General features: G+C 45.6%; 1 protein-coding gene across 3 annotated transcripts in view; it reads left to right on the top strand.

Moving 5' to 3' along the window:
* The window catches only part of Fhl2 (four and a half LIM domains 2), a 75,273-nt gene extending 47,955 nt beyond the window's left edge, over positions 1-27,318 (top strand). For all 3 annotated transcript variants that reach the window (XM_011238434.3, NM_001289533.1, NM_010212.4), the window contains exons 3-6: positions 8,517-8,691; positions 18,568-18,737; positions 21,959-22,145; positions 26,724-27,318. In XM_011238434.3, the coding sequence (XP_011236736.1) occupies positions 8,517-8,691; positions 18,568-18,737; positions 21,959-22,145; positions 26,724-26,875 (684 nt within the window). In that variant the 3' untranslated portion in view covers positions 26,876-27,318. The remainder of the gene's footprint in view (positions 1-8,516; positions 8,692-18,567; positions 18,738-21,958; positions 22,146-26,723) is intronic.

Here is a 27,318-nt window from a genome sequence, read left to right as displayed (position 1 = left end):
CGCATCAGCAACTTGAGATCAGAGGGTGTGGGTCCTGCTCTGTGATTTTCCTCATTTAGGAACAAAGAGCTATTGGGTTAAAGTAAGAACTTCCTAGTAGAACGTTTACACTGTTTGCTGTGGTTTTCTTGACCAGCAAATGCAGTCATGTAGTGGACTTTGAGGAGGAAGAAGTGACAAAAAGTTTCTGTTTCTTCAGAAAGTAAAGCCAAAAATTGCTACAGGAGGGTGAGGTGTTTAACTGAACTGATGGCCACTCAATCTTGTTAAAGCAGTCCAGCCACCATGGACTGTGCTCAGCTCTCTGGAAGACACACTTATCTGTAAAATATTAAGATATACTCATGCCTGTGGGAATTGGATTGCTTTTGAAGTACTGACTAAATTTTAAGTGATACAGATGAGTCTTGACAACTGTCCCTGTAACTAGTATACATCCATTTATTTGATTGTTCCTGGGAAGTCATCTAGATATCTCCTTTTCTCCATTTCCAAGGCAGAGGTGTTCCCTGGAAATCCGATACCCAAGAAGATCGTTGATTCTGACCACCAGTGAAATAGTTGAGAAGTCACAAAACAAACATAACTTAATCATCTTCCAATATGATATCCTTCTTAATTTGTCTTGGATACCAGTGGATGCTAGAAAAGAAAAACTTTATACTGACTGTAGAATTTAATTTTTATAAGCCTAAGTTATGAACTTCAGAAAATCAAGAAAATTAGACTGCCTATAGAGAACTATGCATTTGAAAATTAATAACTTTAACAAAGGGTCTCAGACAGAACAGACTGACTATTCCATGTCTTTGCAAGGGAAGTCCTGATGCTAGGCAGGCTGTCATACACCAGTGGACCCTGAGAGGGGGCTGTGGAGAGAGCAGTCATAGTAAAGAAAAGATGGCTGTAGAGGAAAGCTAGCAGCCAAGATTAAATTTAAAACTTAGCACCTGCTGTCAAGTTACTTAGCCCTGGCAGTTGAAAACTACTCTGTTGTATAATCTAAGTTCCTCTAGGCCTGCCCATGGATAAGGACTTTTTCATCCCATCTTATGTAGAATCCACTGATGCTTAAAAGAGTTGAAGATCTCACTGAGAACTGGAACTAGAAAGTAGTAGGGACAGACTCGGAAGGTTCCTTACCAACAACCTATGCTCCCTGACCACCTGCAAGAAGCCTTGGACATGGTCTTCAGGTCAGATAAGAAATCTCAATGGTCAGTCCTGTGAATAAGAAATGTTTGCCCTACCTCTGCCAACTGGCCGTTGATGGAAAAGCCCTTGTCCTTCTCCTAGATCCTATCCGATGGCAATGACATGTGCAGAAGTGGTGCTGGGCTTGCTGTATGGTTCCTGTCCAGCTTCCTGGTGTTACTGAGGCAGACGCATTGTGTCTGCTGTCCCCATCCAGCACAGTATGCCAGTCACTGAAAGAGTGAGCTTCTCAATAGAGTTTATTCCACAAGCCTGTGGAAGCTCGAGAGGGAAGTCTCAGGTCCTCTCCCCACGCAGGGTTGGAATGTTTAAACAGGGAGTAGATGGTTGTATCAAACTTCCTAACCTGTAGTATCAAGTCCCTTACTCAGGTGTTACCTCTACTCAACTAGAAGTGAAGCAGTGACAGCAGGTGTGGTCTGGATGGTTGATTCGGGAGCAGAAACACATACATGGGCTACTCACTGGCTTTCCTAGTCACTCAAGCAGGATACATTGATGTGGTGATGGAATTGGTACAAATCCTTCCCATCAGAATACATTTTCTCACTTAACATTGGAAGGTTTTTAACAGAAAATCTAGGAGGTTCTTGTGTGGGGAGTAATGTGTGAACTCTAATCTAGACTCTGCTTCTTAGGTATCCAGAGAAGACCAAGATAACCCTATCCTGTTTTAGAAAGTTCTTGAGCACCGTTAGTGTAGGGAGCTGTTAGAGAAACAGGCCATTCTCCCTGCTGACATGGCGCAGGCCATTTCTGCAGCCCTTCTAGAACCTTCTCTGGTAAGAGTGCTGCTCCATTCTTCCTCTCATGGCCTTTTGCCAACTTGATCATTAGTCCTTGGGATGACTTTCAAGTTTATTTTTTCTTTAAAAAAAAAAATGCTATCTTGTGTTGGGTGTGGTGGATCATGCCTTTAATACCCATACTCCAGAGGCAAAGGCCGGTGGATTTTTGTGAAATCAAAGCCATTCCAGTTTACATAGCAAGTCCTAGGCCAGCCAAGGCTACCTAGTGAGACCCTGTCTACAAAATAATAACAACAATAAAATTTTAAAATGTATCAAGCTAGTGCTCTCCAAAGTATTAATAATAATAATAATTGTGTGTGAATATAGACATATGTGAGTTATTATGTATGTGAGTTATTGTGTATTTGTAGAGATGTTAGAGAATAACCCTCCTTGGAGATTTCCTGGGAATCCCTGGAAGTTCTGACTTACAGGACCCAAGGATAAGGTCTGTACATAAGCTCCTCTATCAGAGGGGCCGTCTCTTGGCCTGATTTCTCTGTTCTTAATGAGCAAACTACCTTTATAGATTCTCCATGTAGACTCTGTCCACAGACTTTGAAATGAACACAGATATCATGGGTACAAAAGTTCTACTTGTCCTAGGTCGCATTCCAAGGTTCCTGGTAGACACCCCAAGTTGTGATTTATGTGAGCAGCAGGACACCCTGTAATCAGCACAGTAACAAGTCAGCTGCTGACTGCTGCATAGACAATGTGAATGCTACAGACGAGAGAATGATTCATGCCCCCTCTGGGACAAAGTGGGATTCCTTGAGATTTTGTCATGCTCCTCAGAACATGTTTCAACTTAAAACTTAAGAATTGTTTATTTCTGGAATTTTCCATTAATAATCTCACATTGTGGTTGGCTATAGGTATCTAAAAGTATGGAAATTAAAAATGTAGTAAAGGGTGAATATTGGATTTATTTGGAAAATCTTTAAAAAAAAACACTATATTTAAAGGAAACAATAATTCAGGGCCTTCAAAGTGAGGAGTAAAGCTGGCTGACTGAGTACTAAAAACAAAAAACTAACTCTCTGCTCAAAAAGCCCCAGACAGCAACCTGCAGCGGTATGCTCAAGGCAGGACCCTGAAGCAGATTTGCCAAGTCTTATACCTTGTTCCATCTTCAACAAGTTGTGTGACAGGCACTGGCTCTGTCACCTATGACTCTCCATTTCCATGTCTATCAAATGAGGTTGCTTATCTCCCAGAACTGTCAGGGAAATAGACAGTGCGAGGAGATTGTTCTTCTCGGGGACAGTGTGTGACAGCCATTCTTTCTCCTGCTATCCATTCCTCCGGACTCCATTTGCAAGGATCTGAAAGAACAGAATGGAAAAAGGATCACCCTGTAGTCCCAAAGCCGAGAGCACCTTCTTGGCAAGCTGGGCAGGACTGATGCGCAAATCCCCTCACACTCTGATATCAGTCTGTTTGAGAAGCAGTTAGTTTGGGGAAATGACAGCCAAACATCTCCTAGCATTCGTGGAAGGCCACGCAGAGGAGCCATTGAAAGGTAGCCGGCTGCAGTAGGGACCCTAGTGCTACAGCCTTTTGGGTCACAGGCTCTCCCAGGGCTCAGCTGAAGTCCTAACAAGGGTACATTTGGAGGGAAGCAACAAGCGTGTCCTAGATGAGGGGTGTTCTTAAAGTGAAAGCTATCGCATGAAGAGAAATGTTTGTGCTGTTCTCCCATGTGGATCACATTTTACAGCAGTCTGTGACCCTCCTGTGAGCTCAAGGTTAGCCTTAGTGGTTTTGTTTTTGTTTTTCTGGGAAATAGAAACTGTCTTTTCCCTTCTTTTTTCCAATCTCTCTAGAAAACTTCTCTCTGAGTCTCTGTCTCCTCCCCCTCCCTCTTCTTCTCCCTCTGCTTCTATCTATCTCTGTCTTTTTCTTCAGTGCTGGGATGTGCATAGGGCTTTATGCATGCTAAGCCAGTTCAAGCTAACCTGCCCCTTAGCATCTAAATATTATCAATGCTCATGATGTATTATGGTCCTCCTCAGTATCTGGAAGAGACTGTGGGTGCAGGATCTCTTTGAAAGGGATCGAGTCTCTTATACAGACTAGTCCAGCATTTGCACGGAACCACACACAGCCTCCAGTATTCTGTAAACTGTCTCTAGATTACCTGTGATACTCACCGCAGTACAAATACTATATGAAGAATTGGGTTGTATTCTTTAGGGGATATTAGCCCCCCCAAAGTATGAATGTTCAATACAGATGAAATTTTAGTTTTGAATCTTTTTTGTCTGTGGTTGTTTGGATCCAAGGATTCAGAACCTATGCTTGTCAGGGCCGTGTGTACAAAAATATGTAGAAAAAAATGAACTAGTCAACACTACTTGGCACGGTGCTAATCATGAAAGCTGAAGTTCTGTTTGTGGCTGTGAATCTGAAGAATGGAAAGATCACTTGGCACTGGATCTTCATGATAAATATTTGGCAGGTAGAGTCAAACATTGGCCAGGTTTGACCTATTATCTTAATTTTTGAGTGGTATTTTTTGGATTGTCTCTGAGCCCTGGGAAATCCTGGGACTAAGTAAGACTAAAGACACTGAAACCAAATGGGCCTGGAAGCCTCTCTGTGCTCTTCAGTCTCAGTCACCATCTTCTCACACAAGCCCTTTGCCCACTTCCTGATTAATACAGCAAGCTCCGGGACTAGGTGGAAGCTGAGATGGTATCAAGTGATCTCAGAGTCAAAGAGCACAGCCTCAGAGCTCCAGGAATTGCCCAATGGCCTCATGGGTGAGGTGTGGCTTTCAAAGAAATGCAGAGGTTCTGTGTTGGCCAGGGCACTGGGCGGACTCTCGAAGGACAGGTAAGATGTGTGCTCTGTGTGCAGCTGAGCAAATGGACGGGTAAAAGTGCTGGGGCAAGCCCAGGCTGGGCGAGCATGCAGGGACTGACTTGGAAAAGGCTGACACTGATGTACCACCTTTATGAAATAAAATAAAACGGAAGCACAGTTTGGTTTGTTGAATCAGTAAAGGTGGAAATTTGGGGGTTGGAGGGTGGGGAATGCCTGGGGAAACATAACTTTTTGCATCCTAGTGTCAAATCTGCTCAAGAATAAACACAAAGTCTTATCTCATAGGGTAATTGTATGGCTCAAAATAGGCAAGTTGAATTTAGAAACATATTTTTAGATTATAAGAACTAAAGGAAGTTTGAAAGCACTATACAAAATTATCGAGCACTGGAATTCTTACTGTGGAGATTTTAAGATGTTAAAATTTTTAAATAGGGTGTGGTAGCTCATACTTGGAACCCTTGCTCACGGGAGGCCAAGAAAGAGGATGCTGAGTTTGAGGCTTGGTCTCTCTGGTAAGCTAAAAAACAAACAAAACAACAAAAACAAAACAAAACAAAACAAAAAACCCAAGGAGACACAAGAAAGAAAGAAAAAAAAAATTCTGATTTTTTATTACCATCTCCGTGTGGAAATTTAGTGCCGGTGAGTGACACTTTGAGGTCACTGCTTTCGTGGTTGACTGTGAGCTGGCACTCACTAGACGGTTTCTACGTAGCAGAAGCTGCCACAAGCGCTTTGTGTGTTTACTGTTTCTGTCACAGCCGAGAGCGGGCACCTGCCCTCTGTATTCTCAGTGAGAAGCCTGGGGTTGAGGGGCTTGCTTCTTGCCCTAGCTATGCAGCTGGTAGGTGGAGGATCAAGGGTATAATTGGTCTGGCTCTTGGGCCCCTGAGCTTAATTGTTGAGTCTCCTGCTTCTGTGACCTCAGGGGTACCCAGCCCCCAATAGCATTAGTCATGTAAGGCATATGACACACAGGAGACCTTCCTACTGCCTGCACATCACACATACTCCGATGTTGAGCCAGAAAGTCCATCACCAACTCTAGCTGGAACAGGGGAATCCCCTGAAACAGGGATTCCCCCCACCCCACCCTTTACACCCCACCTCCAGGACCTGCCAGCAATGGTGGTACAACGCTGTTTAGTGGTATTTTCCTTTTTGGTCTACCACTGACTTCAGGCATATAATCAGAGGCTGACATTTACCTACAGAGAAAACATTTTGTGAGGGTCCATGATTTGCTGAAGTATGATACCCCAGACTCAAATAGTATGTAAATGCAAAGAATGCTTTATTCTGCAGAAGTCCAGCATGCTGGGGTCTCTCATTACCAAGATAGGGAAACAAACAAGTGTGTTCAAAGACCCGATTAGGGCATTCTGGGGAAGGTGACCCTTATCTTACTCCATCTCTAGGGACATTGCATTACCAGGGCATGGGGGCTGGAAACTCTTGCTGAGGACATTGCTGAGGAAGTCTGGAAACTGTTGTTAACCCATCGTCCTTGCCTTAGACTAGGTGTTGGGGCAGCTTCTGAGGCCTGGACTTGCCTGGACTTGCCCATTTCTTGGAAACAAATATGTATGACTAGTCTCCTTTACTGCTAGTTTGAAGCCTGTCATAGAATCAGCCTAGTGTTCTCAATTTCTGTCAGAAAGGTTTAAGAATGATCAATATGTACTATGTTATCTATGTTGAGTGTGTGCATGCACAAGAGAGACAGGTGAGTTCGGAAGGCCTCAGGAAACGTGCACTGAGAGCCACGTTCACGAGAGGACAGCAGGGATGGCTCTGTCTGACTCTTCATAGACTTTCTGTGATCTCTGCATGCCTGACTTGGCTCTCTGAGTGGGATGGGCCATGTCCATCTAGAGGACATGACAGTGTTCATATTTAAGGTCAAACTTTCAAGTGTCAAATGACTGTCAGCTAGGCAGTCTTTAACCACAGCTGTGTTTTTGTTGTAGAAATGTTCTGAGTTTCCGTAAAACCTTAGACCAATTAGAGCATTCAGCTGGTTTCTCTGCAAATGTCTCATAACACCAATGCAAAGGACTCTGTCCTTCTCGATAGTCTGTGTGGGACTGGTGACATCTGGTGGCACACTCTCTGCCTCCAGCCTACAGTTCTGAGATGTGAGAGCTGAGCTCTTCTCATCGCCATGCATTTGCTCTACCATCATGGCTTCTAATCCCCCAAAACTTTAAGCCCAATTAAATACTTTATGTTATCTTGATTGTGGTGTTCTGTCACAGCGAAAAGTAACAAAATTGTGCAGCTTTTCTCCTTGCTAGCTAAAAGTGACCCCTTGGTGTGTGCAGTGCCCACTCCCTGAGCAGAGTTGCTGCCAGGTGACAGTAGGCCACCTTACAAGAAAGGCTTCTGACTTCTCTCTTTCACTTCTGTCCAATGGTGGGTGGCCGTGGAAAGCAATCTGTAGCCTTTCCACCGAAAACCCTCATTAGTGGGATGACGTATTACAGCGGAAGGCCAGCTAACTTCTGAAAAAGCTGGCCCTTTTCAACGCCCATCTGGTATGGTTCAGTGAGTGGAAACCATACCACAGCCTGACTTGGGTACATGCCAGCTGTGTGACTGTGGAGAAGCTTAGAAGTGTCTCTGAGCTTCAGTACTAACTATATTTCAGGGCTATGCAGTATCGTGAGCTTACAACATGGTCCTAATTACCATCATTCACCGTGCAAATATCTGCCGTTTATTTTCTGTTTGTTTTATTTTGTCTGCTACTTGGGCCCCATAAGGGGTTTAAGTTTAAAAATGGGGAATATGTATGGAAAGAGTCCAGGTTATACCTAATCCCAAATGATACCAATATATGTATATGACATATCATATAATGATAATGTACACATTGCATGAGCTTAGCAGTTTGTAGTGACTTAACACACCGACAGGTGGTCTCAAATTAAAGCAGATTATATTGCATTTCACTTATCAAAATATACAACGAAGTACATATGATCTCCCCACCAAATTTTTTTTTCTTCTAAAATTACTTTCAGTATTTAACCTTCAAAAGACAGGTTTAGGTTTCTGCTCTCTCACTGCCTACTCTCATCATACTTAGACTTACGGGAGTCCAGCATGTGTGTCAGCCATGTCTCTGATCCATCTCTTCAAAGGACCAACCCACTGACATGGAGAGAACTGGGTTCAGAGGAACGTGAACCTCTCAGAAACAAGGCCTCCTAGTTCAGTGTCTAAGTTAGGGTTTCTCATGCTGTGAGAAAACAGCAAGACCAAAAGAGACATCCAAAGGAGAGGCTTGTTTCAGCTTACAACTCTCAGCCCACACTCCATCACTAAAGGAGGTCAGAGCAGGAACAGGGAGGCAGTAACAGATACAGAGGCAGAGGAGAAGAGCTGATTGCTGGCTTGTCACTTCCGCGTGGCTTGCTTAGCCTGCTTTTTAAATAGCACACAGGACCACCAGCCCATAGTAAGTTGGTCTCTCCCATATCAATCACCAATCAAGAAAATACAGCACAGGCTTGTCCACAGGCAAATCTGCCGTCCTTCCTCGCCCTCCCCCTCCCTCTCTTACCCACCCACTCCAGCAATGTAGTGCACCAAGGCCCCTGTGCTCTGAGTCAGACAGTAGTGTCACCTCTCCTGTCCCGCCTCTGACGATTTGTGTGTCTGCCTCTCTAGGACTTGTCCTACAAGGATCGGCACTGGCATGAAGGCTGCTTCCATTGCTCCCGGTGTGGAAGCTCGCTGGTGGACAAGCCCTTTGCTGCCAAGGAGGAACAGCTGCTGTGCACCGACTGCTATTCCAATGAATACTCGTCCAAGTGCCAGGAATGCAAGAAAACCATCATGCCAGGTCAGAACGCATGCCTTTATCATTCGCATGTGGCACTGAGCCAGGTCAGCGATGGACTGTGGGGTGGGACTCTCAGTTGTCCAGAGACAGACACTGGTGTTGATACTTCAGTGCTGGGCCCTGAACACAGGATATGTTAATCGATCTCAGATGCAGGGGTGTGACTGGGAGAGGATGTCGCACGCCTTTGATCCCAGCACTTGGTAGGCAGAAGCAGGCAGAGTTTGGTCTACAGAGCAAGTTCCAGGACATCCAAGGCCTGTCTCAACCCCTACCCCTCAAAAGGTGGGGGGTGGGAGAGGAGTGAGGTGTATCATTAAGAGAAGTGGAATTCCTGTTCGGTCAGCCTTTGATATCTCAGGAATTGGGTTCAGCTACCAACACCCACAGGTTCTCAAGCACCCTATGCAGAATGCCTCCTTCTTATATAAAACATTTCCACAAATATTTAAAATAATCTGCAAGTGGTGTATGAACACTGTTATGCTGTGTGGTGTAATGACAGACGTCTGTATACGTTCTCTAGTGGATATAATTATTTTCTTTGGGGACTCTTGATCTGCGGTTGGTTGGCCAAAGATATACAGCAGCTTGTGGCTAGAGAGAACTAGCCAGAAAAGGAATGCCAGCAATTCCCTGGAAATGCGTCTCTTCCCCTGCCTCGCTCGCTTCTCCCAGTACACGTGCTTTCTTGATCTGCTCTGCTTGCTGAATTTACACTCGGTTATTTCAACAACTATGATTTGTGCTCTGGTGTGCCAGGATGGGCCAGGAGTTGCATGTTGCTTAGCTTCACCCTCTGCCTGACCTCATGACGTTATGTCCTAGATAGACAGACATCAAAAAAGGACAGAACCACAACTGGGTTAAGAACTATACGCAATGATACTATGTCTCTTTTTTTACCTGAAGAAGATGAGTCCCCCCCTGTCTCTCTCTGTCTCTCTCTCTCTGTGTCTCTCTGTCTGTCTATGTCTCTCTCTGTTTCTCTGTCTCTCCCTGTCTCTCCTCTCATCTTGACTTTATATAGGACAAAGGAATCTCTTATTTGTAAAAAGTGAGTGATATCGGGGCGTGGTAGTGCATGCCTTTAATCCCAGCACTTGAGAGGCAGAGTTTGAGGCCAGCCTGGTCTACAGAGTGAGTTCCAGGACAGCCAGAACTATACAGAGAAACCCTGTCTCGAAAAACCAAAAAACCAAACCAAAACAAAACAAAACAAAAAAAGTGAGTGATAGACCAGGTATGGCGGGGTACACCTTTAGTCTCAGTATGCCAGACATAGAGGCAGGCAGATCTCTGTGACTTAGAGGCCAGTCAAGTGAGTTAATAAAAGTATAGGGAGGACTGCTGTAGCTCCATGCCCACTGTGTGGGTTTGATTACCATCACTGAAAAAATGCACACAAATACACATATGTAAATATGGGATTTGAGAAGCAAGTCTTATCATACACATGATGTAAAAATGGACGTTAGAACATCTCAGAGAACCTGACCTAGGATTCTGATGCCTAGCAGTTTAGAGGGTGGTATGATTTAGAACACGGTACTAGCACAGGTGGTAGGTTCAGAGCCAGGTAGCTTTCAGTGTGTCATACTCACACATGTACCTACTGCTTGACATGATGGCTTTGTGTAGCTCCCGGATAAGTACACAAAGCCCACAGAGAGTATCCAGCCATGGGCGTGCAAATAGGACCAGGCAGGTTGGAAGCAGCGGTAAGCAGATCACTTAGATGCAGGGGTCCAGCAAGCTGATTGAGGACAGAGGAAAGTGTGAGTAGATGGAGTTTGGGGAAATGTAACTTTGGGCAATATGGGCTCTGAACCACTCATGTGGAGGAGGCTGATGGAGCCTGTGCAGACAGTGGTCCAAGCAAGGTCATCAGGCGCCCTCTAGTGGACAAACTGGGTATAGGCCGTGAACTCAAATAGCTTACAAGGCAATTTGTATGTTAATGCAGTCCTGAACCCCGGAAGTTGGGAAGCTGAGGCAGGAAGACAGTGCATTCCAGGCCAGCCTGGATGGCACAACCAGATTTCTATGCAAGATAACTAAATAGTTTAAAGTGTCAAGACAGCCTCTTTGAAATCCTTTAATCAGAGGGAGGTTTAGAATCAAGGGGAAGCAGACATATTAAGAAACTTTAGAATCACCAGGTGTATCCACTCTGTGGCCCACAGGATTTGTATGTCCCAGGACAGCCATAAATGTCATGTAACATGTTTGTAGATCACAATAACAATTGCTGTATCAGTAGTTTGCATACCTCGGGACCACAGAAATATTAAGTAACTACTAAAGTGTGTATGAGATTTTAAAAACATGAGTTAACCTTGAGATTCTGAGTTGTAAAGTATATGTTGAGAGAATGATCCATGCTTGCGGTTTAGTTGAAATTTCTTAATGTATTAGCTATTTTAGCACTAATAATATTTAATTATCACAATACCTATAATTTTAACTCAGTTTTGGAACTACTTAAGAATTTGAAGTTTGTTAATCAAAGAACTTTTAAGTAAAGCTATCAAATATGTTAAACTTTAAAGAGAAGTCTAGACAAAATTCAGTTCACTCCACTGATAAATGCGAGCAACATAACGCCATTTAAAAGGATTATTTTTCTTTAAGAATCCTATTCGGTCTCAGGTGCGATGGGACACACCTTTAATCTCAGCACTCTATAGCTGGAGACAGAGCAGATCTCTGAGTTCTAGGCCAGCCAGTTACAAGATGGGGGAGGGGCAGTAAGAAAGCTCAATTGATCCCACCACTTCAGTCTTCCAAGTAGTAGGAACTAGAGGTATCACTTATCATCATCACCATCACCATCACCATCACCATCATTTCTTTACATGTAAAAGCTATAGAAGTTAGGGCTGGAAAATGGCTCAGTCAGAAAACGCCCGTTTCTCAGCACCTCACAGGGGTGTGTAAACCGTGAAATCCCCCTGTCAGAACAAATGGGAGGTTAGAAAGGGCTTTAAAGAAGTGCGACTGCAGAGTTCACACTCATCTGACAAAGCGGATGTTGACCGATGCCCCTCCTCTCCCTCTGCACTGACTCATTGATGCTTTAGCCACATGTGGTCCTGTGGCTAGCAGTCTTCCTCACACAGGGAGTCCCACGTTGTTCTGTGACCACCCTCAAAGGCACAGCTCACAGAAACGAGGAGCATTGATTGGCCATTGGAATCAAGTGTATATCAGGCTCCAGTCGCAGCCACAGTAATTCCTTTCCACAGATGTGTAGTGCGCCCCCATGCGGCAGGGCCACGTGAGTGCTTCATGGCGATTTTGTTGGAAAGAGGCTGTCACCCTTTGTTTCTGTTTGTTTCTGCCCCAACTCAGATACAATAACCATTTTTACCAAGGGGAAGAAAAAATACAAGTCCCAGAAGCAGTTACGTCCTGAAAGAAGAACGGGCTGGAGGTGGAGAGGGTACCCGTTCTCCCTGGGTGTTTCTAAGTGTCTGCTGTGTGAGGAACATGGGCTCTTCAGTGCTGACTATAACATCTGCCAGTGAATGTGTCTTCGTGTACAGATGAAGATGCGTGATACAGAATCTGGAAGATCACAGCCAACCTTGACAGATGATTGAGCCTAAAGTCCTAGTGAGAGAAAAAAGATGATGCAATTCCTGAGGGATGAAACCTGAAGTTGGCCTCTGGGCTCTACACATATGCATGGCCTACACACACACTCTCACACAAACACATGAGCACACGTGTGCACATGCACATGCATGTGTACACACACACACGAGAGAGAGAGAGAGAGAGAGAGAGAGAGAGAGAGAGAGAGAGAGAGAGTTAGAGTTGTCAAGGGTTTTTGAGTTTGTAGTTTCAATGGATCGAATACTAACTCTAAGATCCAGGGCCACCATAACCCTGTGTCGTCCTATGTAGCAGGGCCCCATCGATGTGTGAAGAACACGATGCTTAGGAGACAGTTTTAAGTCAGATTCTGACTTGTGGTGCTGTGGATGTTCATGGCCTCCTACACGCCAGTGAACACCCTGCTGCTGAGCTCCATCCACACACTCAAGCTCCCATCCTTCTGTGGGAGAGTGACTAACTTTCTGTTTTATTTCTGGCTTGCATTGCTTTTGGCAAAGAGGAGGGACTGCAGAGTTCTGGGTGACAGACTGACATATGGGAAGTATTTGGGGAAGATATATGGGGTGAGAAGTAATACTTTTCCAAAGGAGATAATTAGACCTTCAGTAAGATAGATTCTTATTGCTACAACATTTTTCTGGTTAATACGACTTTTAAATGACACACTGTGACGGGAACAGAAGCACCCTGTCTGAAGCACAGCTGGGGAGGGGTGGCGAAGACATAGCTGCATGGCGATTGGTGATGCTGGAACTTTAAGCCACGTTAATTAGAAACTTAGGACCCAAGTGGGGTATGGCAGGAGGCATTGGAGCATTGCCCACCAAAGACTGGACCCTCCCATATTGATCATCAACCAAAAGGCTTGCCTACAAGTCAGTCTGATGGCATTTTCGAAATGGAGTCTCTGTCTCCCCAAGTGATTCTACCTCATATCAAGTTGACTAAAGCAGACAAACAAACAGACAAAACCAGCACAAGACTCCGTCTCCAAAAGGAAAGCAAATTAATTCTTTGGCAGTCTTCTAAACAACAGCCCTGGGAAGTCAATTTGCAGTTCTTCTAGTGAGTAGAATCTCTCTAAGACCCTTACCATGACTGCAGCCCAGCCACACAGCTGCAGCCTAGCTACACAGCTGCAGCCAGCTGCACAGCTGCAGCCCAACCACACAGCTGCAGCCAGCCACACAGCTGCAGCCAGCCACACAGCTGCAGCCAGCCTCATAGCCGCAGCCAGCCACACAGCTGCAGCTCAGCCACACAGCTGCTGCCAGTCACACAGCTGCAGCCCAGCCACACAGCTGCAGCCCAGCCACACAGCTGCAGCCAGCCACACAGCTGCAGCCCAGCTACACAGCTGCAGCCAGCCACACAGCTGCTGCCAGTCACACAGCTGCAGCCCAGCTACACAGCTGCAGCCAGCCACACAGCTGCAGCCAGCCACACAGCTGCAGCCCAGCCACACAGCTGCAGCCCAGCCACACAGCTGCAGCCCAGCCACACAGCTGCAGCCTAGCTACACAGCTGCAGCCCAGCCACGCAGCTACATAGTAGCTTAGTTAGCTCCAGAGTTGTAGCCAACCATTCATACTGCTGTAGCCCAGCCCCAGGGTCTACCTACTGCTGCTTCTGTTCTCCCTTTTTTTGGCTTTGTTCATTCACCTCTGAAGTGCTCCACTCTCTTCTGTGTGATTCCTATGCCCCCAGCTCCTCCAGTTTTCCCTATCCTTTATGCCTAGTCAACCAGCGCTAGGACATTTCCTGCCTGTGAGCAGACAGGCAGGCCCTGGGAGATAAAGGTACAGAGGGAGGACTTGGGTCTGCAGAGAGCAGCTGGGTCAGCTCCACATATGAGGGGTTTTTGTGTCTTAGTATATTACACCTGCACGGGTGCAGAACACATGGACAAGGAAGCTCACTCTGCAGCGTAACTCATTTCCTTCACTTGGGTTCTGGGACATAGCTGGGAAATGGAGGACAGAAGAGTTGCAGAGGTCTTTTGCTGTTGCAAGCACACATAGCCTCTCTAACAGGATATAAGAGCAGTTCTGGGAGCTACCTCAACAGGGCATCCCTATATAGTCCATGGTGCTGGACCAAGAACCTAAGTGCTCTTTGCTTTATGCCCTAGGTGTGGCCAGGAGCTAGGTGGGCCTTGGTCTGCTCACCTCACAGGGAGGTCATGGTCTGCAGGACTGTCCTTTGTCAGTGCGTAGTTAAGTGAACCCTGACAATCGGAGTTACTTTGAATATAGAAGTGATATTGCTGATGGGAGCTTAACACACTCATGTCCCTTTGTACACTGGAGGCCATGTGCATTGACTCATCCAGAGTTCACGGGACTACAAGCTTTCTCTGAGTTGGTCTTGAGAATTCCTCCCCGTGAGGGAACTTTGTTCTTGGCTCACAAGATTGTCACAGATTGGATGAGACCTCTCTGTTGCAAGGGGTATAATCGGCTTCGTTCTAAGTCTGCTGGCTGCAAACAGTAATTTAATCTAAAAAACCATATTCACAGCAGCATTCAGACCAGGGGATTTGTTGTTGTTTATTGTTCATCTTTTAGGAGACAGGATCTCTCTGCATTGCCAGGCTTGCCTCAGACTCTGGTCTCAAATGATCCCCTTGCTAAAGCCTTCTGAATGGCTGACACTGCAGACATGCCTGTACATAGAAATGGCCCTGCTTTGACCTCCCTCTTTACAATCTTTGCTTAGAGTATTGCATCCTATTTGGTACATGTAAATATCATACACCAATTAAAACATAAAAACCAAAGGGCAAGGTGAAGAGTGGGCAGAGCTTCTTTGGAGCTTTGGTAGTGGATTCAGGTTTACAGAACTTAGTCCAGGTCCTTCTCCTTACCCGGCCCCACACACCACACTGACAAGACAGAAAACCAGAATTTCATCATAATCCTGTCCCTAGACCGGCCAGTTCACACAAACTAAATGCTAGGCCCCCGTCATCTGTTATCTTGCTGGTATCAGAGGAAGAAGGGCTCAAGGAGACTGGCCAGCTCTAATCTTGCACCCACATCTTCCTGATTCCTCACTGTTTGGGTAGGAACAGGACCATACTAGCCACATTGCATGGTAACTCTGCAGCCTGTGGCCATGGCAATGGGTGGCCTTCCTAGCACTTTCCCTGAGGGACCAATTCCCCAACCCTGTGTTGCTATAAGATTTACTTCAAAGACCAGCATGGTGGCATATACTCCTAATGCCAGCACTCATGAGGTAGAGGCAGAAGGATAGATTTAAGTTCTAGACTAGCGTGCTCTAAATAATAAATCCTCGAGTAGCCAGAGTTACAAAGCCAGACCCTGTTTCAAGAAACAATACATATTTACCTGAGCCCACACTGAGAGTGAGCCTTGGAGAGTCGTAGCTGTCTTCGGTGAGAAATCACTGGGTTGGTGGACCACTTAACAGCAGCAGCTCAGAGGACCAAGATGAACACGGTGGTAAAGGAGCCAGCCTCTGGGTGCCAAGGAAACACTTTGGAAAACTACCCACTCTCACCCCCACACTGGTTGTTCAATGTCATTTTTACGGCAAGATCCGTTGTTCCCCTGGACAGCCTATGTACCTCCACGTTAGAAGGCACAGTGTGTTACCCACACATGAGCCCTGCGCATTTTACAGAGTCTATGTAAGATAAAACCTCTTGGAAGAATTAGAAGCTGAGAAAGTGACCCACGTATGCTGTCTAAGAACCATCTAAGAAGTCTCAATGCATCCCTAGCCACCCATAGCACAGATGTCTCCTGACTAGCCTTCCAGCCAGCTCAAGAGAAGCCCAAACCTTGCTGTTTTGACTGAGAGCTAAGGACTAGTTCATAGTTGCTTGCATTATCCAGTGTACTTCTGCTGTGTCTGGAGCAGTGGGCCCCATTCCAGCTACCTACCCCCCCCCCCCCATTCCGGAAGCCTAGGTTGAAGTCGCCCACATTCTGCATCCTTTATATGATCCACACAGCTGAAAATATTTCCCATCAAAGGCATAAAAGCCAGATGTGGTACTGCATGGAGAATCCACACACTAGAAGCTGAGTCAGGAGATCTGTGAGGTCAAGGCTAGCCAGGGCTAGATAGCAACACCTTACCATTTTTTTTAAAGCCATAAACATGTTTGTTGTTGTTTTTTTTCTAATTGCAAATGATACAGTGACTGTCACAAACTCAATTATTCTGCAGCTCCTCTGCTGTTAGAAAAAGAACAGAGGCTATGATGGTAAATGGTTTGAGGGCTGTGGGTATAATGGTAGAATCCTTCCTAGCATGCAAGAGGCCCTCTTAGCTCTACCATAAGGCAGATAAAATAAACCCCTATTAAGAAATAGACAGCAGTGTGGGTCTGGCCCACAGACTGCTGTGGGATATCCCTGAGGATACATACACAAGACCCCACTCTTATCTTCTTACACATAGCCTCTTTTCTTAGTCTACTGCATCATACAAAGGGTATCTATCACACACAGCTTCAATTCTGAATTTGCTCATTTTATAAATATACACACGTTAGGGATGTAGAAAAAAAAGAATCAGTCAATAAATGCAAGTGTTTGCTGTTGGTCAAGGTTGTTGATGGTGGAGTGAACAAATTTCTAGGACATATTGACTGAAGAGTGATAGAAATGTGCAATGACAGTAGTGACTAGAGTAGCTCTCGTTCTAGTTCACGGCACAGTGTGGAAAACCAGAGAGATCCATCACAATGTGGTTCACACAGCAGGGTGTTGCTGTAGTGCCTCACTACACTGGGCTGGAGACTCCAGATCATCAACACCACAGACATTGATTTGTTATCATTGGTGATTAGTGTCTGTGTGCATGTGTGTGTGTGTGTGTGTGTATGCGAGAGTGTGTATAGGGGCATGTACATGCCACAGTGCACTTGTGGAGGTCAAAGGATACCTCTTGGCTTGCTTCTTCTGTGGTGGGTTCTGGGGACTGGACTCAGGTTGGCAGGCTCTCTCATGGCAAGAAATGTTACCCGCTGAGCCATCTCCTCAGTCTCCAGTCACTTCTGCTTCACTGTGAACCAAATGGATGTTGTTTAATGAAAGTACAACAGGGGATGTACAGTATTCCCTCCATCCTTAGCGAGTATCTTCTGAGACCCTCCATTGATACTACTAAGCCTACATTTACTCTGCTTTATGACAAACTTTAGTGAGTTGAACATAGTAAAAGTAAGTAAAATAAGGCTATATGAACCCAAGGACTGTAGTATCATGATAGTTGGTCTTGCAATGAGGTGGATTGGTAGCAAATACAGTGTGGATGCCCTGGGAAACAGGAAAATACCCATCCTTTTTTTAAAAGATGTATTTGTTTATTTTTATGTATGTGAGTACACTGTAGCTGTACAGATGGTTATAAGCCTTCATGTGGTTGATGGGAATTGAATTTTTCGGACCTCTGCTTGTTCCAGTCAATTCTGCTTGCTCAGGCCCCAAAATCTATGTATTATTATATATAAATACACTGTAGCTGTCTTCTGACACACCAGAAGAGGGTGTCAGATCTCATTACAGGTGGTTGTGAGCCACCATGTGGCTGCTGGGATTTGAACTCAGGACCTTCAAAAGAGCAGCCAATGCTTTTACCCACTGAGCCATCTTGCTAGCCCCGATAATCACCATCCTTGTAGACTGGGTAGGAGAGTACACTTTCTCATCACACTACCCAGAAAGGTGTGCAACTTTCTTTAATGAATGAATTGTATATCTCTGGAATTTTCCGTTAAATATTTTCAGTTTGACCTGAGTCTGACCACAGATAACCGAAAGAAATTTAAACCATGAGTATAGAGAGTAACTGTTGCTAAGTAGTGACCTTCACCAACTCTACCACATAAGCATTAACTAACCATGCTGAGTTTCATCTATATTTTACCATGTGAAAATGCACTTTAAATTTTTTATTTTGTTAATTTTAGTTTATTAATAAAATTTACTGATATTTATTTTATTAATTTTTATTTCCACTTAAAACTCCCAACCACCATATTTAATGTAAACTTCAAGTACTTACTCCGTACCATATTGTTCTAGGATTGCATGTATAGCGTTGAAACAAAAGGCAAAATAGAAATTATCTCCAGTTAGAGAGGAGCCATTGAGAGCAGAAGAGACTTGCCATGTCATGTAACACTAGGTAGGAGGTAACAGGCTCTGGAGGCACGTTACTGGGACTCCAGCCAGTCTAATGGCACCCGCTGATTTCTCTCGCCTCTGACCACAGGTACCCGCAAGATGGAATACAAGGGCAGCAGCTGGCACGAGACCTGCTTCACCTGTCAGCGCTGCCAGCAGCCCATTGGAACCAAGAGCTTCATACCTAAGGAGAATCAGAACTTCTGCGTGCCCTGCTATGAGAAGCAGTATGCCCTGCAGTGCGTGCAGTGCAAAAAGGTGCTCGGGATCCCTTGGGGCCTCTTGTCCTTCTCAGCTTCCATCCTTGGCCCAGCTGTCATGAAGGGATGCCTGTCACATCTCTATGCTACGAGAGCTTGCCCATTCCTGCCTTGCGCATCTGTTCTCTTGGGTGTCTGTGTGTTGATCTATTGGGTCTGTGATCTGGTCTTTATCATGCCTTCAAGAACATTTCCAAATGTTATTATCTGATGTTGGAGGGAAGGGAAACTCTTTATCCTTAGCCTGTCTCTGCTAAGCTGATCTGGAATAAATAAGAACCAGAGAGGAGCTCTGCCACACCCTCCCACATACCTCTCCATGGATGGTGACACTTCCAGGACTTCAGTACCCATTAGGACCTATACCGGCCTGTTAAACCCTTTCCCTCCCTCACTTCCTTGCCCTCCTATGCCCTCCGCTCTCCTCACTCCCCTGCTGCCCTGCCCTCCACCACATCTGTGGCAGTTTTTTGCTTACCCCCTGCACTTGTCTCTTCTGGGATCTCTTTCTGCTGTTCAGCCACCACTTCTGGCTTGGAAACAGTTTGGTCCCTTCCAGCAAGGCTCATCTTGATGTGGTAGGGGAAGCTCTCATTGGGTTCACCCATAATGAACTCTGTAAGCAAGGCAGGGAGCACATCCTGAATGCTGTGTTCACTCGTGTATGTTTGATGGCCATAGAGTCTATTTATTTGTGCATATGCACAACAGAAACCTGAGCACCGTTTAGTGGTTGTTGACCTGTAGATCAGCTCCACTGCCAGGGCTACAAACCTGCAGGCACCCCTACAGACTCCACATGGCAACACTATGATAGCAGTCCCTGTGGCTCCTTTAAGTCACTCCTCCTGTCATCTGCTCATCCATATGGTCCTTTTAGCTGCAAAAGTGCAGCAGGCACAGTCTTGTGGGTGCATGCCTTTGTATATGTGCTCCCTAAATACACTCAGGGCTTTCAAGCTGGGCATGTCCATCCTCAGGCAAGGAAAGACACCCTATGGCACGAGGGGTCTGAGGACGGGCGGGACATTCAAAGGATGGATTTTAATCCTCGTGGAAATGATTCTGCAGCCAGCAGGGTGTCCTGATACATGTGCTGTGAGACAGGACAGATTGGTCACAGAGTAGATAACAAGAAGAACCAGCTAAGGTGGGGTGGAGGGTGGAGGGTGGAGGTTGGGGGTATTGAGGAAAGAAATCTCCAAGAAAGCCATGCTTAAGATGAAGTGAAGCTGAGCCAGCTGCTGTGGTGTGAAGAGGGGTGGAGGAGGGTGTGAGGAGATGTGGAGGGAGTGGGAGGAAGTGGAAAGTATGAAGAGAGGAGGAGTCTTGGGGGAGTGAATAAAAGATGTGAGGTAGAAGGGTTAAGAGGAGGAAGGGGCAGGAAGGGAGAGGAAGGGGGAAGGGGGGAAAGAAAGGTGGAGGAAGGGGAAGAGTAAGAAGGGGGAAGGGGAGGAAGGGAAGGGGAGAGGAGTAAGGGAAGTGGAGTAAGTGGGGGAGGGGAGGAAGTGAGGGAGGGGAAGGAAGGGGAAAAGGAAAGGGGAGGGGGAGGGGGATGGGAAGGAGGGGAGAGGGGAAGGGAGAGGGGGGAGGGGAGGGAGGAAGTGGGGGAGCATAGGGTATAGGAGACAGAAGAGCGGAGAAGGGTGTGAAGGGTACTAGATCCAGAACACATAGGGAGGACCAGAGGAAACTCAAGACAGAGCAAGCATCACCTTATATATACATGCTTCCTCTATCTCCCAGAACATGGAGACCCAGAATATTTTTTCATAAATTCCATTTCTGGGGCAGGGCAAATGATTTCTCATGTGTGGTTTAATGACAAGAGCACTGGACAGAAGGGAGTCTTAATTCTCCTTCTTGCCTTGTCATTAACTGATTCTGACTTAATTCTTGGACAATATCTGGGACTCAGTTGCTTCATCTACAGCCTAAAAATAGCATCTTGCCACACAAGCTTCATGCAGGGACTTCAGAAATGGCCAAATGCTGCCATACTGTTCATAAGGTAAAGAGCACTGGGGCAGGGCCTATCTTCTGTGGCCACTGCACGTCGAGGTGAGGCTCACTTAGCCTCCCCTGACTTCTGATTCTACTCTCCACCATGATTTAAACTCATATGGAGAGCAATATTTGGAGGTTACTGGATGCAGTTGAGGTATGGCAAGCTGTTTATCACCTTGAAGCTTCTTCAGAAACCTCCTATGACTTAAGATAGGGCGAGGATAAAGGCCTTCAGGGTCCCACGCCAGCAGATGCAGGTTCCAGAAAGCCTCTGCCTTTCTGCCTCTCTAGTTACTGTACAGGCTGAGCATGAGAGTAGAGCTGGAGAGGCCATCAGTTGCTGGGATTTGAAGGAAGGCTTCCACAGAGATTCATCCTTTTCTCTTCATCACTCCGACTTTGTAGACAGAACTGAGGTACTGAGGTCTCTAGCTACAGGATCTCAGGGCTGCTCAGAAGTAGCAGTCGATGCCTTCAATGTTATCTCTGACCACTGTGCTACCTTCCTATCTGGGATGGTGACAATGCCCCATGGCACTCATTCCTTCTGTTCCCCTGCACTACTGTGAAACCTAAAGACCCCACATCACTAGGGAGAAAGCCAGGAACCGTAGCAATGGTATGGATGATAACATGAGGTGCCTGGGGTATGAAGTTCCTTTTCTTTTCTCTTTTCTCTTCTCTTCTCTTCTCTTCTCTTCTCTTCTCTTCTCTTCTCTTCTCTTCTCTTCTCTTCTCTTCTCTTCTCTTCTCTTCTCTTCTCTTCTCTTCTCTTCTCTTCTCTCCTCTCCTCTCCTCTCCTCTCCTCTCCTCTCCTCTCCTCTCCTCTCCTCTCCTCTTCTCTTCTTTTTATTAGATAATTTCTTTATTTACATTTCAAATGTTATCCCTTTTCCTGGTTTCCACTCCGAAAACCCCCTATCCCCTCCCCCACTCACCAACCCTCCCACTCCCGCTTCCTGGTCCTGCCATCCCCCTACACTGGAGCATAGAGCCCTCACAGGACCAAGGGCCTCTCCTCCCACTGATGACTGACAAGGCCATCCTTTGCTACATATGTGGCTGGAGCCACAGGTCCCTCCATGTCGACTTTAACAAACTGCATATTTGTTGTGGGTGGGGCTCGTGTCTTACATCATTCATGGGCAACAGCAGTGACAGATGTTTACCAGAAACAGGGGTAGCCCTGACTCATACACTTGTCTCCCCCAGCCTATCACCACAGGAGGTGTTACTTACCGGGAGCAGCCCTGGCACAAGGAATGCTTTGTGTGCACAGCCTGCAAGAAGCAGCTATCTGGGCAACGCTTCACAGCACGGGATGAGTTTCCATACTGCCTGACCTGCTTCTGTGACTTGTACGCTAAGAAATGTGCTGGGTGCACCAACCCCATTAGTGGTAAGTGTCCTGGGAAGGCCATTGCCAGGGTAGAGACTGTCTGCTTCCTGGAACAACATGGACGTCTAGAGTGTTAGCATAAGAGTGTTGTTAATATCTTGAGGCTCTGAGCCCAACAAGCATTTTTGCCTCTGCTGTGTATCCTCAGAACACAGCTGGTGGCTTCCCCTTAAGCCTGGTGATGCAGAACCATTGGCATGTCATTGAGTGTTTCTGCTTGGGTCTGAGTCTATTATAGTCACATGAACAAAATGAATGGTGCATTTCAGCCCCAACAGCAGACCTGGTATTTGAAGTATTCATGTCATCTTAACGAGACTCTTCTAACCACAAACCACAGCTAGGTGGGGACACATTCTGAGTAGCACAGTCCCCAAAGAGTTAGACAAAGTGAGAGCCCAAAATGTGCCTGGTTGACAGACTAGTATTTGGGCTGAGCTATTGAGTATGGTGAAGATATTGAAGGTAAAGACTACTGGCTCCAGACTAAAGCCCTTTGATTTTTCACCATGTACCAATCAGTGGCAGGGGGTGAGAGTGCAAGTATTCTGTCATATATAGGAGTGTTTCTTGAAGTGGTCTTTCCAATCCCATTCATTCAGTCTACCTGTTTTTGTTTGTTCTTCGTTGCTCTGATAAACACCATGATTAAAAGCAACATGTGAAGGAAAGGATTTCTTTTGTCTTACTGTTTATACTCCATCATGAAGACAAAAGGGGCAGGAACCTGGAGGCAGGAATCCAAGCAGAGCCATAGAGGAGTGCTGCTTACTGGCTTGCTCTTCATGTCTTGCTCAACATGCTTGTTTGTATAGCCCAGGACCACTGTCTGGGGTCACACTCTCCACATTGGGCTTGCCCCTCCCATGTCAATCATTAATCAAGAAAATGCCTGACAGACTACTTGGCTACTGGAAGAGGTTCCCTCTTCCCAGACAATTCTAGGTTGTATAGAGTTGACAAAAAGCTAACCAGCCCACATTGCATCATCCCTGATGCACTGTCAGTAGACATATGTGGCAGGAAGCAGAGAGACACAGACTTTCCCCTATAGCTTTGTAGGTAGGGTCTTTCTTTATACAGACACGCTTGCAGACCATTGTGTACCTTGCCTAGAACCAAGTTGTCTTGTTCCTATGGGACTTCCCAGCTGGCAGGCCTTGGTTCATGCTTTATTTGCATGTAAAATTAAAATATACAAAATAGATAAATTTTGTTGAGACATCTGATTCTAGCGACTTAGATACTGTATTTCCTTTGAAATTAGTTTGGGAGGACAATGGGACATTTTCAGTGGCCTGCCCATCTTTGAAGCTGTTTTCCTAGCTTCTGCTAAGGAAATGTCTCCAACACTTTATAATTTATGGAAACGTAGTATGAATGTGAAGTACTTTATATTAGACATGGATGTCTGCTGCAGTTATAGAATTTGGGGAAAAGGTTAGAAGAACCAGAATTCTTCCTTTAAAACAGCAGAATTAATGCTCTGAAAAGCAATGATTGATTTTCAAGAACATATAGAAGAACTTTGAAACTGCAAACTAGAATGTACTCTTAGCTGTATTTCCAAACACTTATACATACCGAGCTTCGATGAGGTTTCTAATAGATCCTTAGTACTTTTTCTCTTCAACACAATTTATACTGCTTTTACGAATAATTGGAAAACACTAATTTAAAATTTTCTATGTGCAGTGATGCTTACTTCTCATCCATAATTGACCACAGTATCGATCCATATAGGTATGCAACTTTAAATCAATACCCAGGTTGCTGGTAGTGACCCACAGATGTGCACAAAGCAGCAGTGGGTTTGAGTTCCCACGCATCTATGCTCTGGCTGACACTGGATAGATGAAGCTCTGCCCCTGTGTTCTAGCTCCCTTCTTCCTTTGTAGCCCTAGCTGTGCTGGGACTCACTCTGTAGTCCAGGCTGGTCTCGAACTCACAGAGATACCCTTCCTTCTGCCTCCTCAGTGCTGGGATTAAAGGCATGCACCACCACTGCCTGGCCTCTAGCTCCCTGCTTAAATAATGTGTCCCACAATGATGTGGGGATTGTTTTTGTCTTTTACATTTTTTGTGACTGGGGGGGCAGGGCATTTCCATGTAGTGCCCTTGAGTATAAGAAGGCAATGTGTCTTAACAGAGGAAACACGTTAGAGAAGGTGTTGACCAGTTTTAATGTCAGTGATTTTAAATTAAATTAAAATGTCTAATATTCAGAGAGAGGCATGCATAGAGTAACATCTTTGGTCATTTGAAACATAATAGAAGATTTTAGAAACCTGCTCTTTCTTAAAAGCAGTAGTTCAGTATTTGCTAATTCAGTCTTGTTAGGGACATTATAGGATATAAAACTTAAAAATAAAGATTGAATATATATATACTATGTATATAGTAAATTATATATGAAGAATCCTAATTTTATATATATATATAGTTTTGTTTGGCTCCTTTTTCCACCTCTTGTTGCATATGCTGGCCTTTCAGGGCAAAAGAAGAGTCTTGAAGGAGATACTCCCTTCCCCCATGACGTTCACATTTTTCTACACACACACACACACACACACACACACACACACACACGCCACTACCAAAGCTCCTCTTTGCCCCAGCTCTCTGCTGTAGAACTTAACCAAGGGTGTGAGGGCGTGTGGAATGGCATAGATGCCGGGGTGTCCTAAAAGCTTCTTAGAGGGAGGCTGGAGGAGGACTCAGTGGTTAAGCGTACTGGACGCCCTTCCAGAGGACCCAGTTTCAAGTCCCAGTACCCATTATAATGTCTGTAACCCATAGACTGTCTGTAACTCCAGTACCAGGAACCCAACACTTTCTTCTGGCCATGTGCTTACACGTGGTGCACAGAGATATATTGAGGTAAACACACACATAAAAACTAAAACACAAATCTCAAAATAAAAACAAGAAGCATCTTGCATTTGCAGCTCATTTAGATGCAAATGCTAGGACGAGACATCACCATTTCCCAAGCCTTTCCCAGTCCTGGGGACTTCTCAGAGCTTCCTAGGTGACTCAGAGGTGCAGAAAAGTTACAACAGCAACCCTGAAGCCCAGTGTGGATTCTGCCCAGGGCTAGTGGCAAAGTTCTGGTTCTAGGAAGAGGGAAGGCAATTTATAAGGAAAGCAGATACGTGGATGTTGCTCCTCCCCTTTGTGGTTCTGTGAATCGAACCCAAGAATTCACACACACTAGGCAAGCACTCTCCCATTGAGTTACAGCCTCAGCTCCAGGAATTTGCCTCCCCCCCACCCCCCCACTGCCACTCCCAAGCTATTTAGGAAAGGAGGGCTGATAAGTATTGCTGGTATGTCCTCCATCTGGCAGCAGAAATGGCCTTTGGAAAGACACAGGTACTTCAAAGAGTCACATGCAAGGACCCAGCATTGGCGTGGCTTGCCAAATATGAGATTTTCATGGTGTGGAAGGGCTTGTTACAATAGAACCTACCTGGTGAGTTAGAGTCTTTGTAGGTCTGAGAACTTGAACGTGATAGTAGTGAAGTGGTAGAGGTGTAGCTACTTCCTTACAGTCTGATTAATCACATTGAACTTTAATTAACTGAAATACAGTAACTAAATCTCGCCAGAACAGATGGCAACTGTGACATAAGTCCATGTATTCCATCCTTCACTGTTTCGGGCTGTCCCTCGGCCATACAGACCACCTGTCATTGATAGTGTAGTCAGCACCCTGTGGACCCTAAACATCTCATGGGGAACAGTCAGACATGAGTCAAGATGTTTGTTTGTTTGTTTGTTTGTTTACCAATGCTGGACCCCAGGGTGTAGCTCTGTGCTCAACTGCTTCCATAGGATGCGGGATCCTGGCCCTGCCTCCAGCACTGTGAAAAGATAAACTGGTTTTGTTCAGTCCTTAACGCTTTCCGGGGCAGCTCGGGCCAGTGATCCTGCGTTCCTTCACTACACTATACCCCAAGTCACTGAGCCCCTTCCCTCACCTGCAGCTCCTGCTTCTGGAGCTGATCCCAGGGTCGCCCCTCTGTAAGCTGTTACTTCCCTAGCCCTTCCCAGAACTTTTCTACCCTTTCTCTTTCCTACCCTTTTCTCTTCTGCCTCCCTACATCCACTTCCTTTATTATAGCACTCAGCAAACGCACAAGGAACTTTCTCCCTTTCCCTTGTGGGGAGCAGGTTTCATTTCAGGAGAAAAACCTAACCATCGAGGAAACAGCAGACACCTTTCTTCTCAGGGTGCTAGCGATGGAAACCAGTCCCTCAAACCCTATAGGCGAGGGCTCTATCGCTGAGCTACACGGGCAGGTCAAACCAGCACTTTTTCATAGTGTTACCGTACCCTTGTTAGAACCAGGGTCTGTTCGGATGACCCTGCGCTCCTTGAGGCTGTGCAGAGTTGTTGATTATATGTGCGGTCTCTGCTCTCAGCTGCTTGTCTGAAGCTCACTGCGCATGTGTCGTACAGCGGGCTCAAACATTGAAGTGGATCGCTCACTGCACATGTGTCGTTCAGTGGGCACGAAGGTTGAAGCGGATCAGACGGTGCAATTGGTCACCTGTGTTTTCTTTTGTGCACAGGTCTGGGTGGCACAAAGTACATCTCTTTCGAGGAACGCCAATGGCACAACGACTGCTTTAACTGTAAGAAGTGCTCCCTGTCTCTGGTGGGACGAGGCTTCCTCACAGAGAGAGATGACATCCTCTGTCCTGACTGTGGAAAGGATATTTGAAGGCGGCACAGAAGCCACAGCGCGTGGCGCAGAGATTCGGATGTTTTCTTTCATAACCAGGCAATGCTGTGTTCTGATTCCCACCAGCCACCACGAGGCTTCCTCTTGCTGCCCTGGCTTCACATTTGTTGAAACCCTTTAGTTCTTTTCTTCTCAGTGGGGACAAGATCCATCCGTAAGCCCCGGATGGGAAGATGGTTTGGAATTTTATAGAAATGCAAGGCAGATTAAATGAAAAAGTCTTGAGTGTCTTTATAATGCATCCTTCCTTCACATCCTATTTAATTTTTTAAGTGCAATTAACATGTGTTATGAACTTGAATGTATTTTCAAGGGAGAGCTGGGATTTGCAGCTTTGTGACTTCCTTTTTATGTAAAACCTAGAGGAAGACTTATGTGACTTACAATAAAATTATTCAGAATAAAACATTTTGTCAAGCACA

Source organism: Mus musculus, chromosome 1, assembly GCF_000001635.26.
Source record: "Mus musculus strain C57BL/6J chromosome 1, GRCm38.p6 C57BL/6J".
Lineage (NCBI taxonomy): Eukaryota > Metazoa > Chordata > Mammalia > Rodentia > Muridae > Mus > Mus musculus.
Note: the sequence above shows the minus strand (reverse complement) of the source record. Positions and strands in the feature narration are given on the sequence as shown.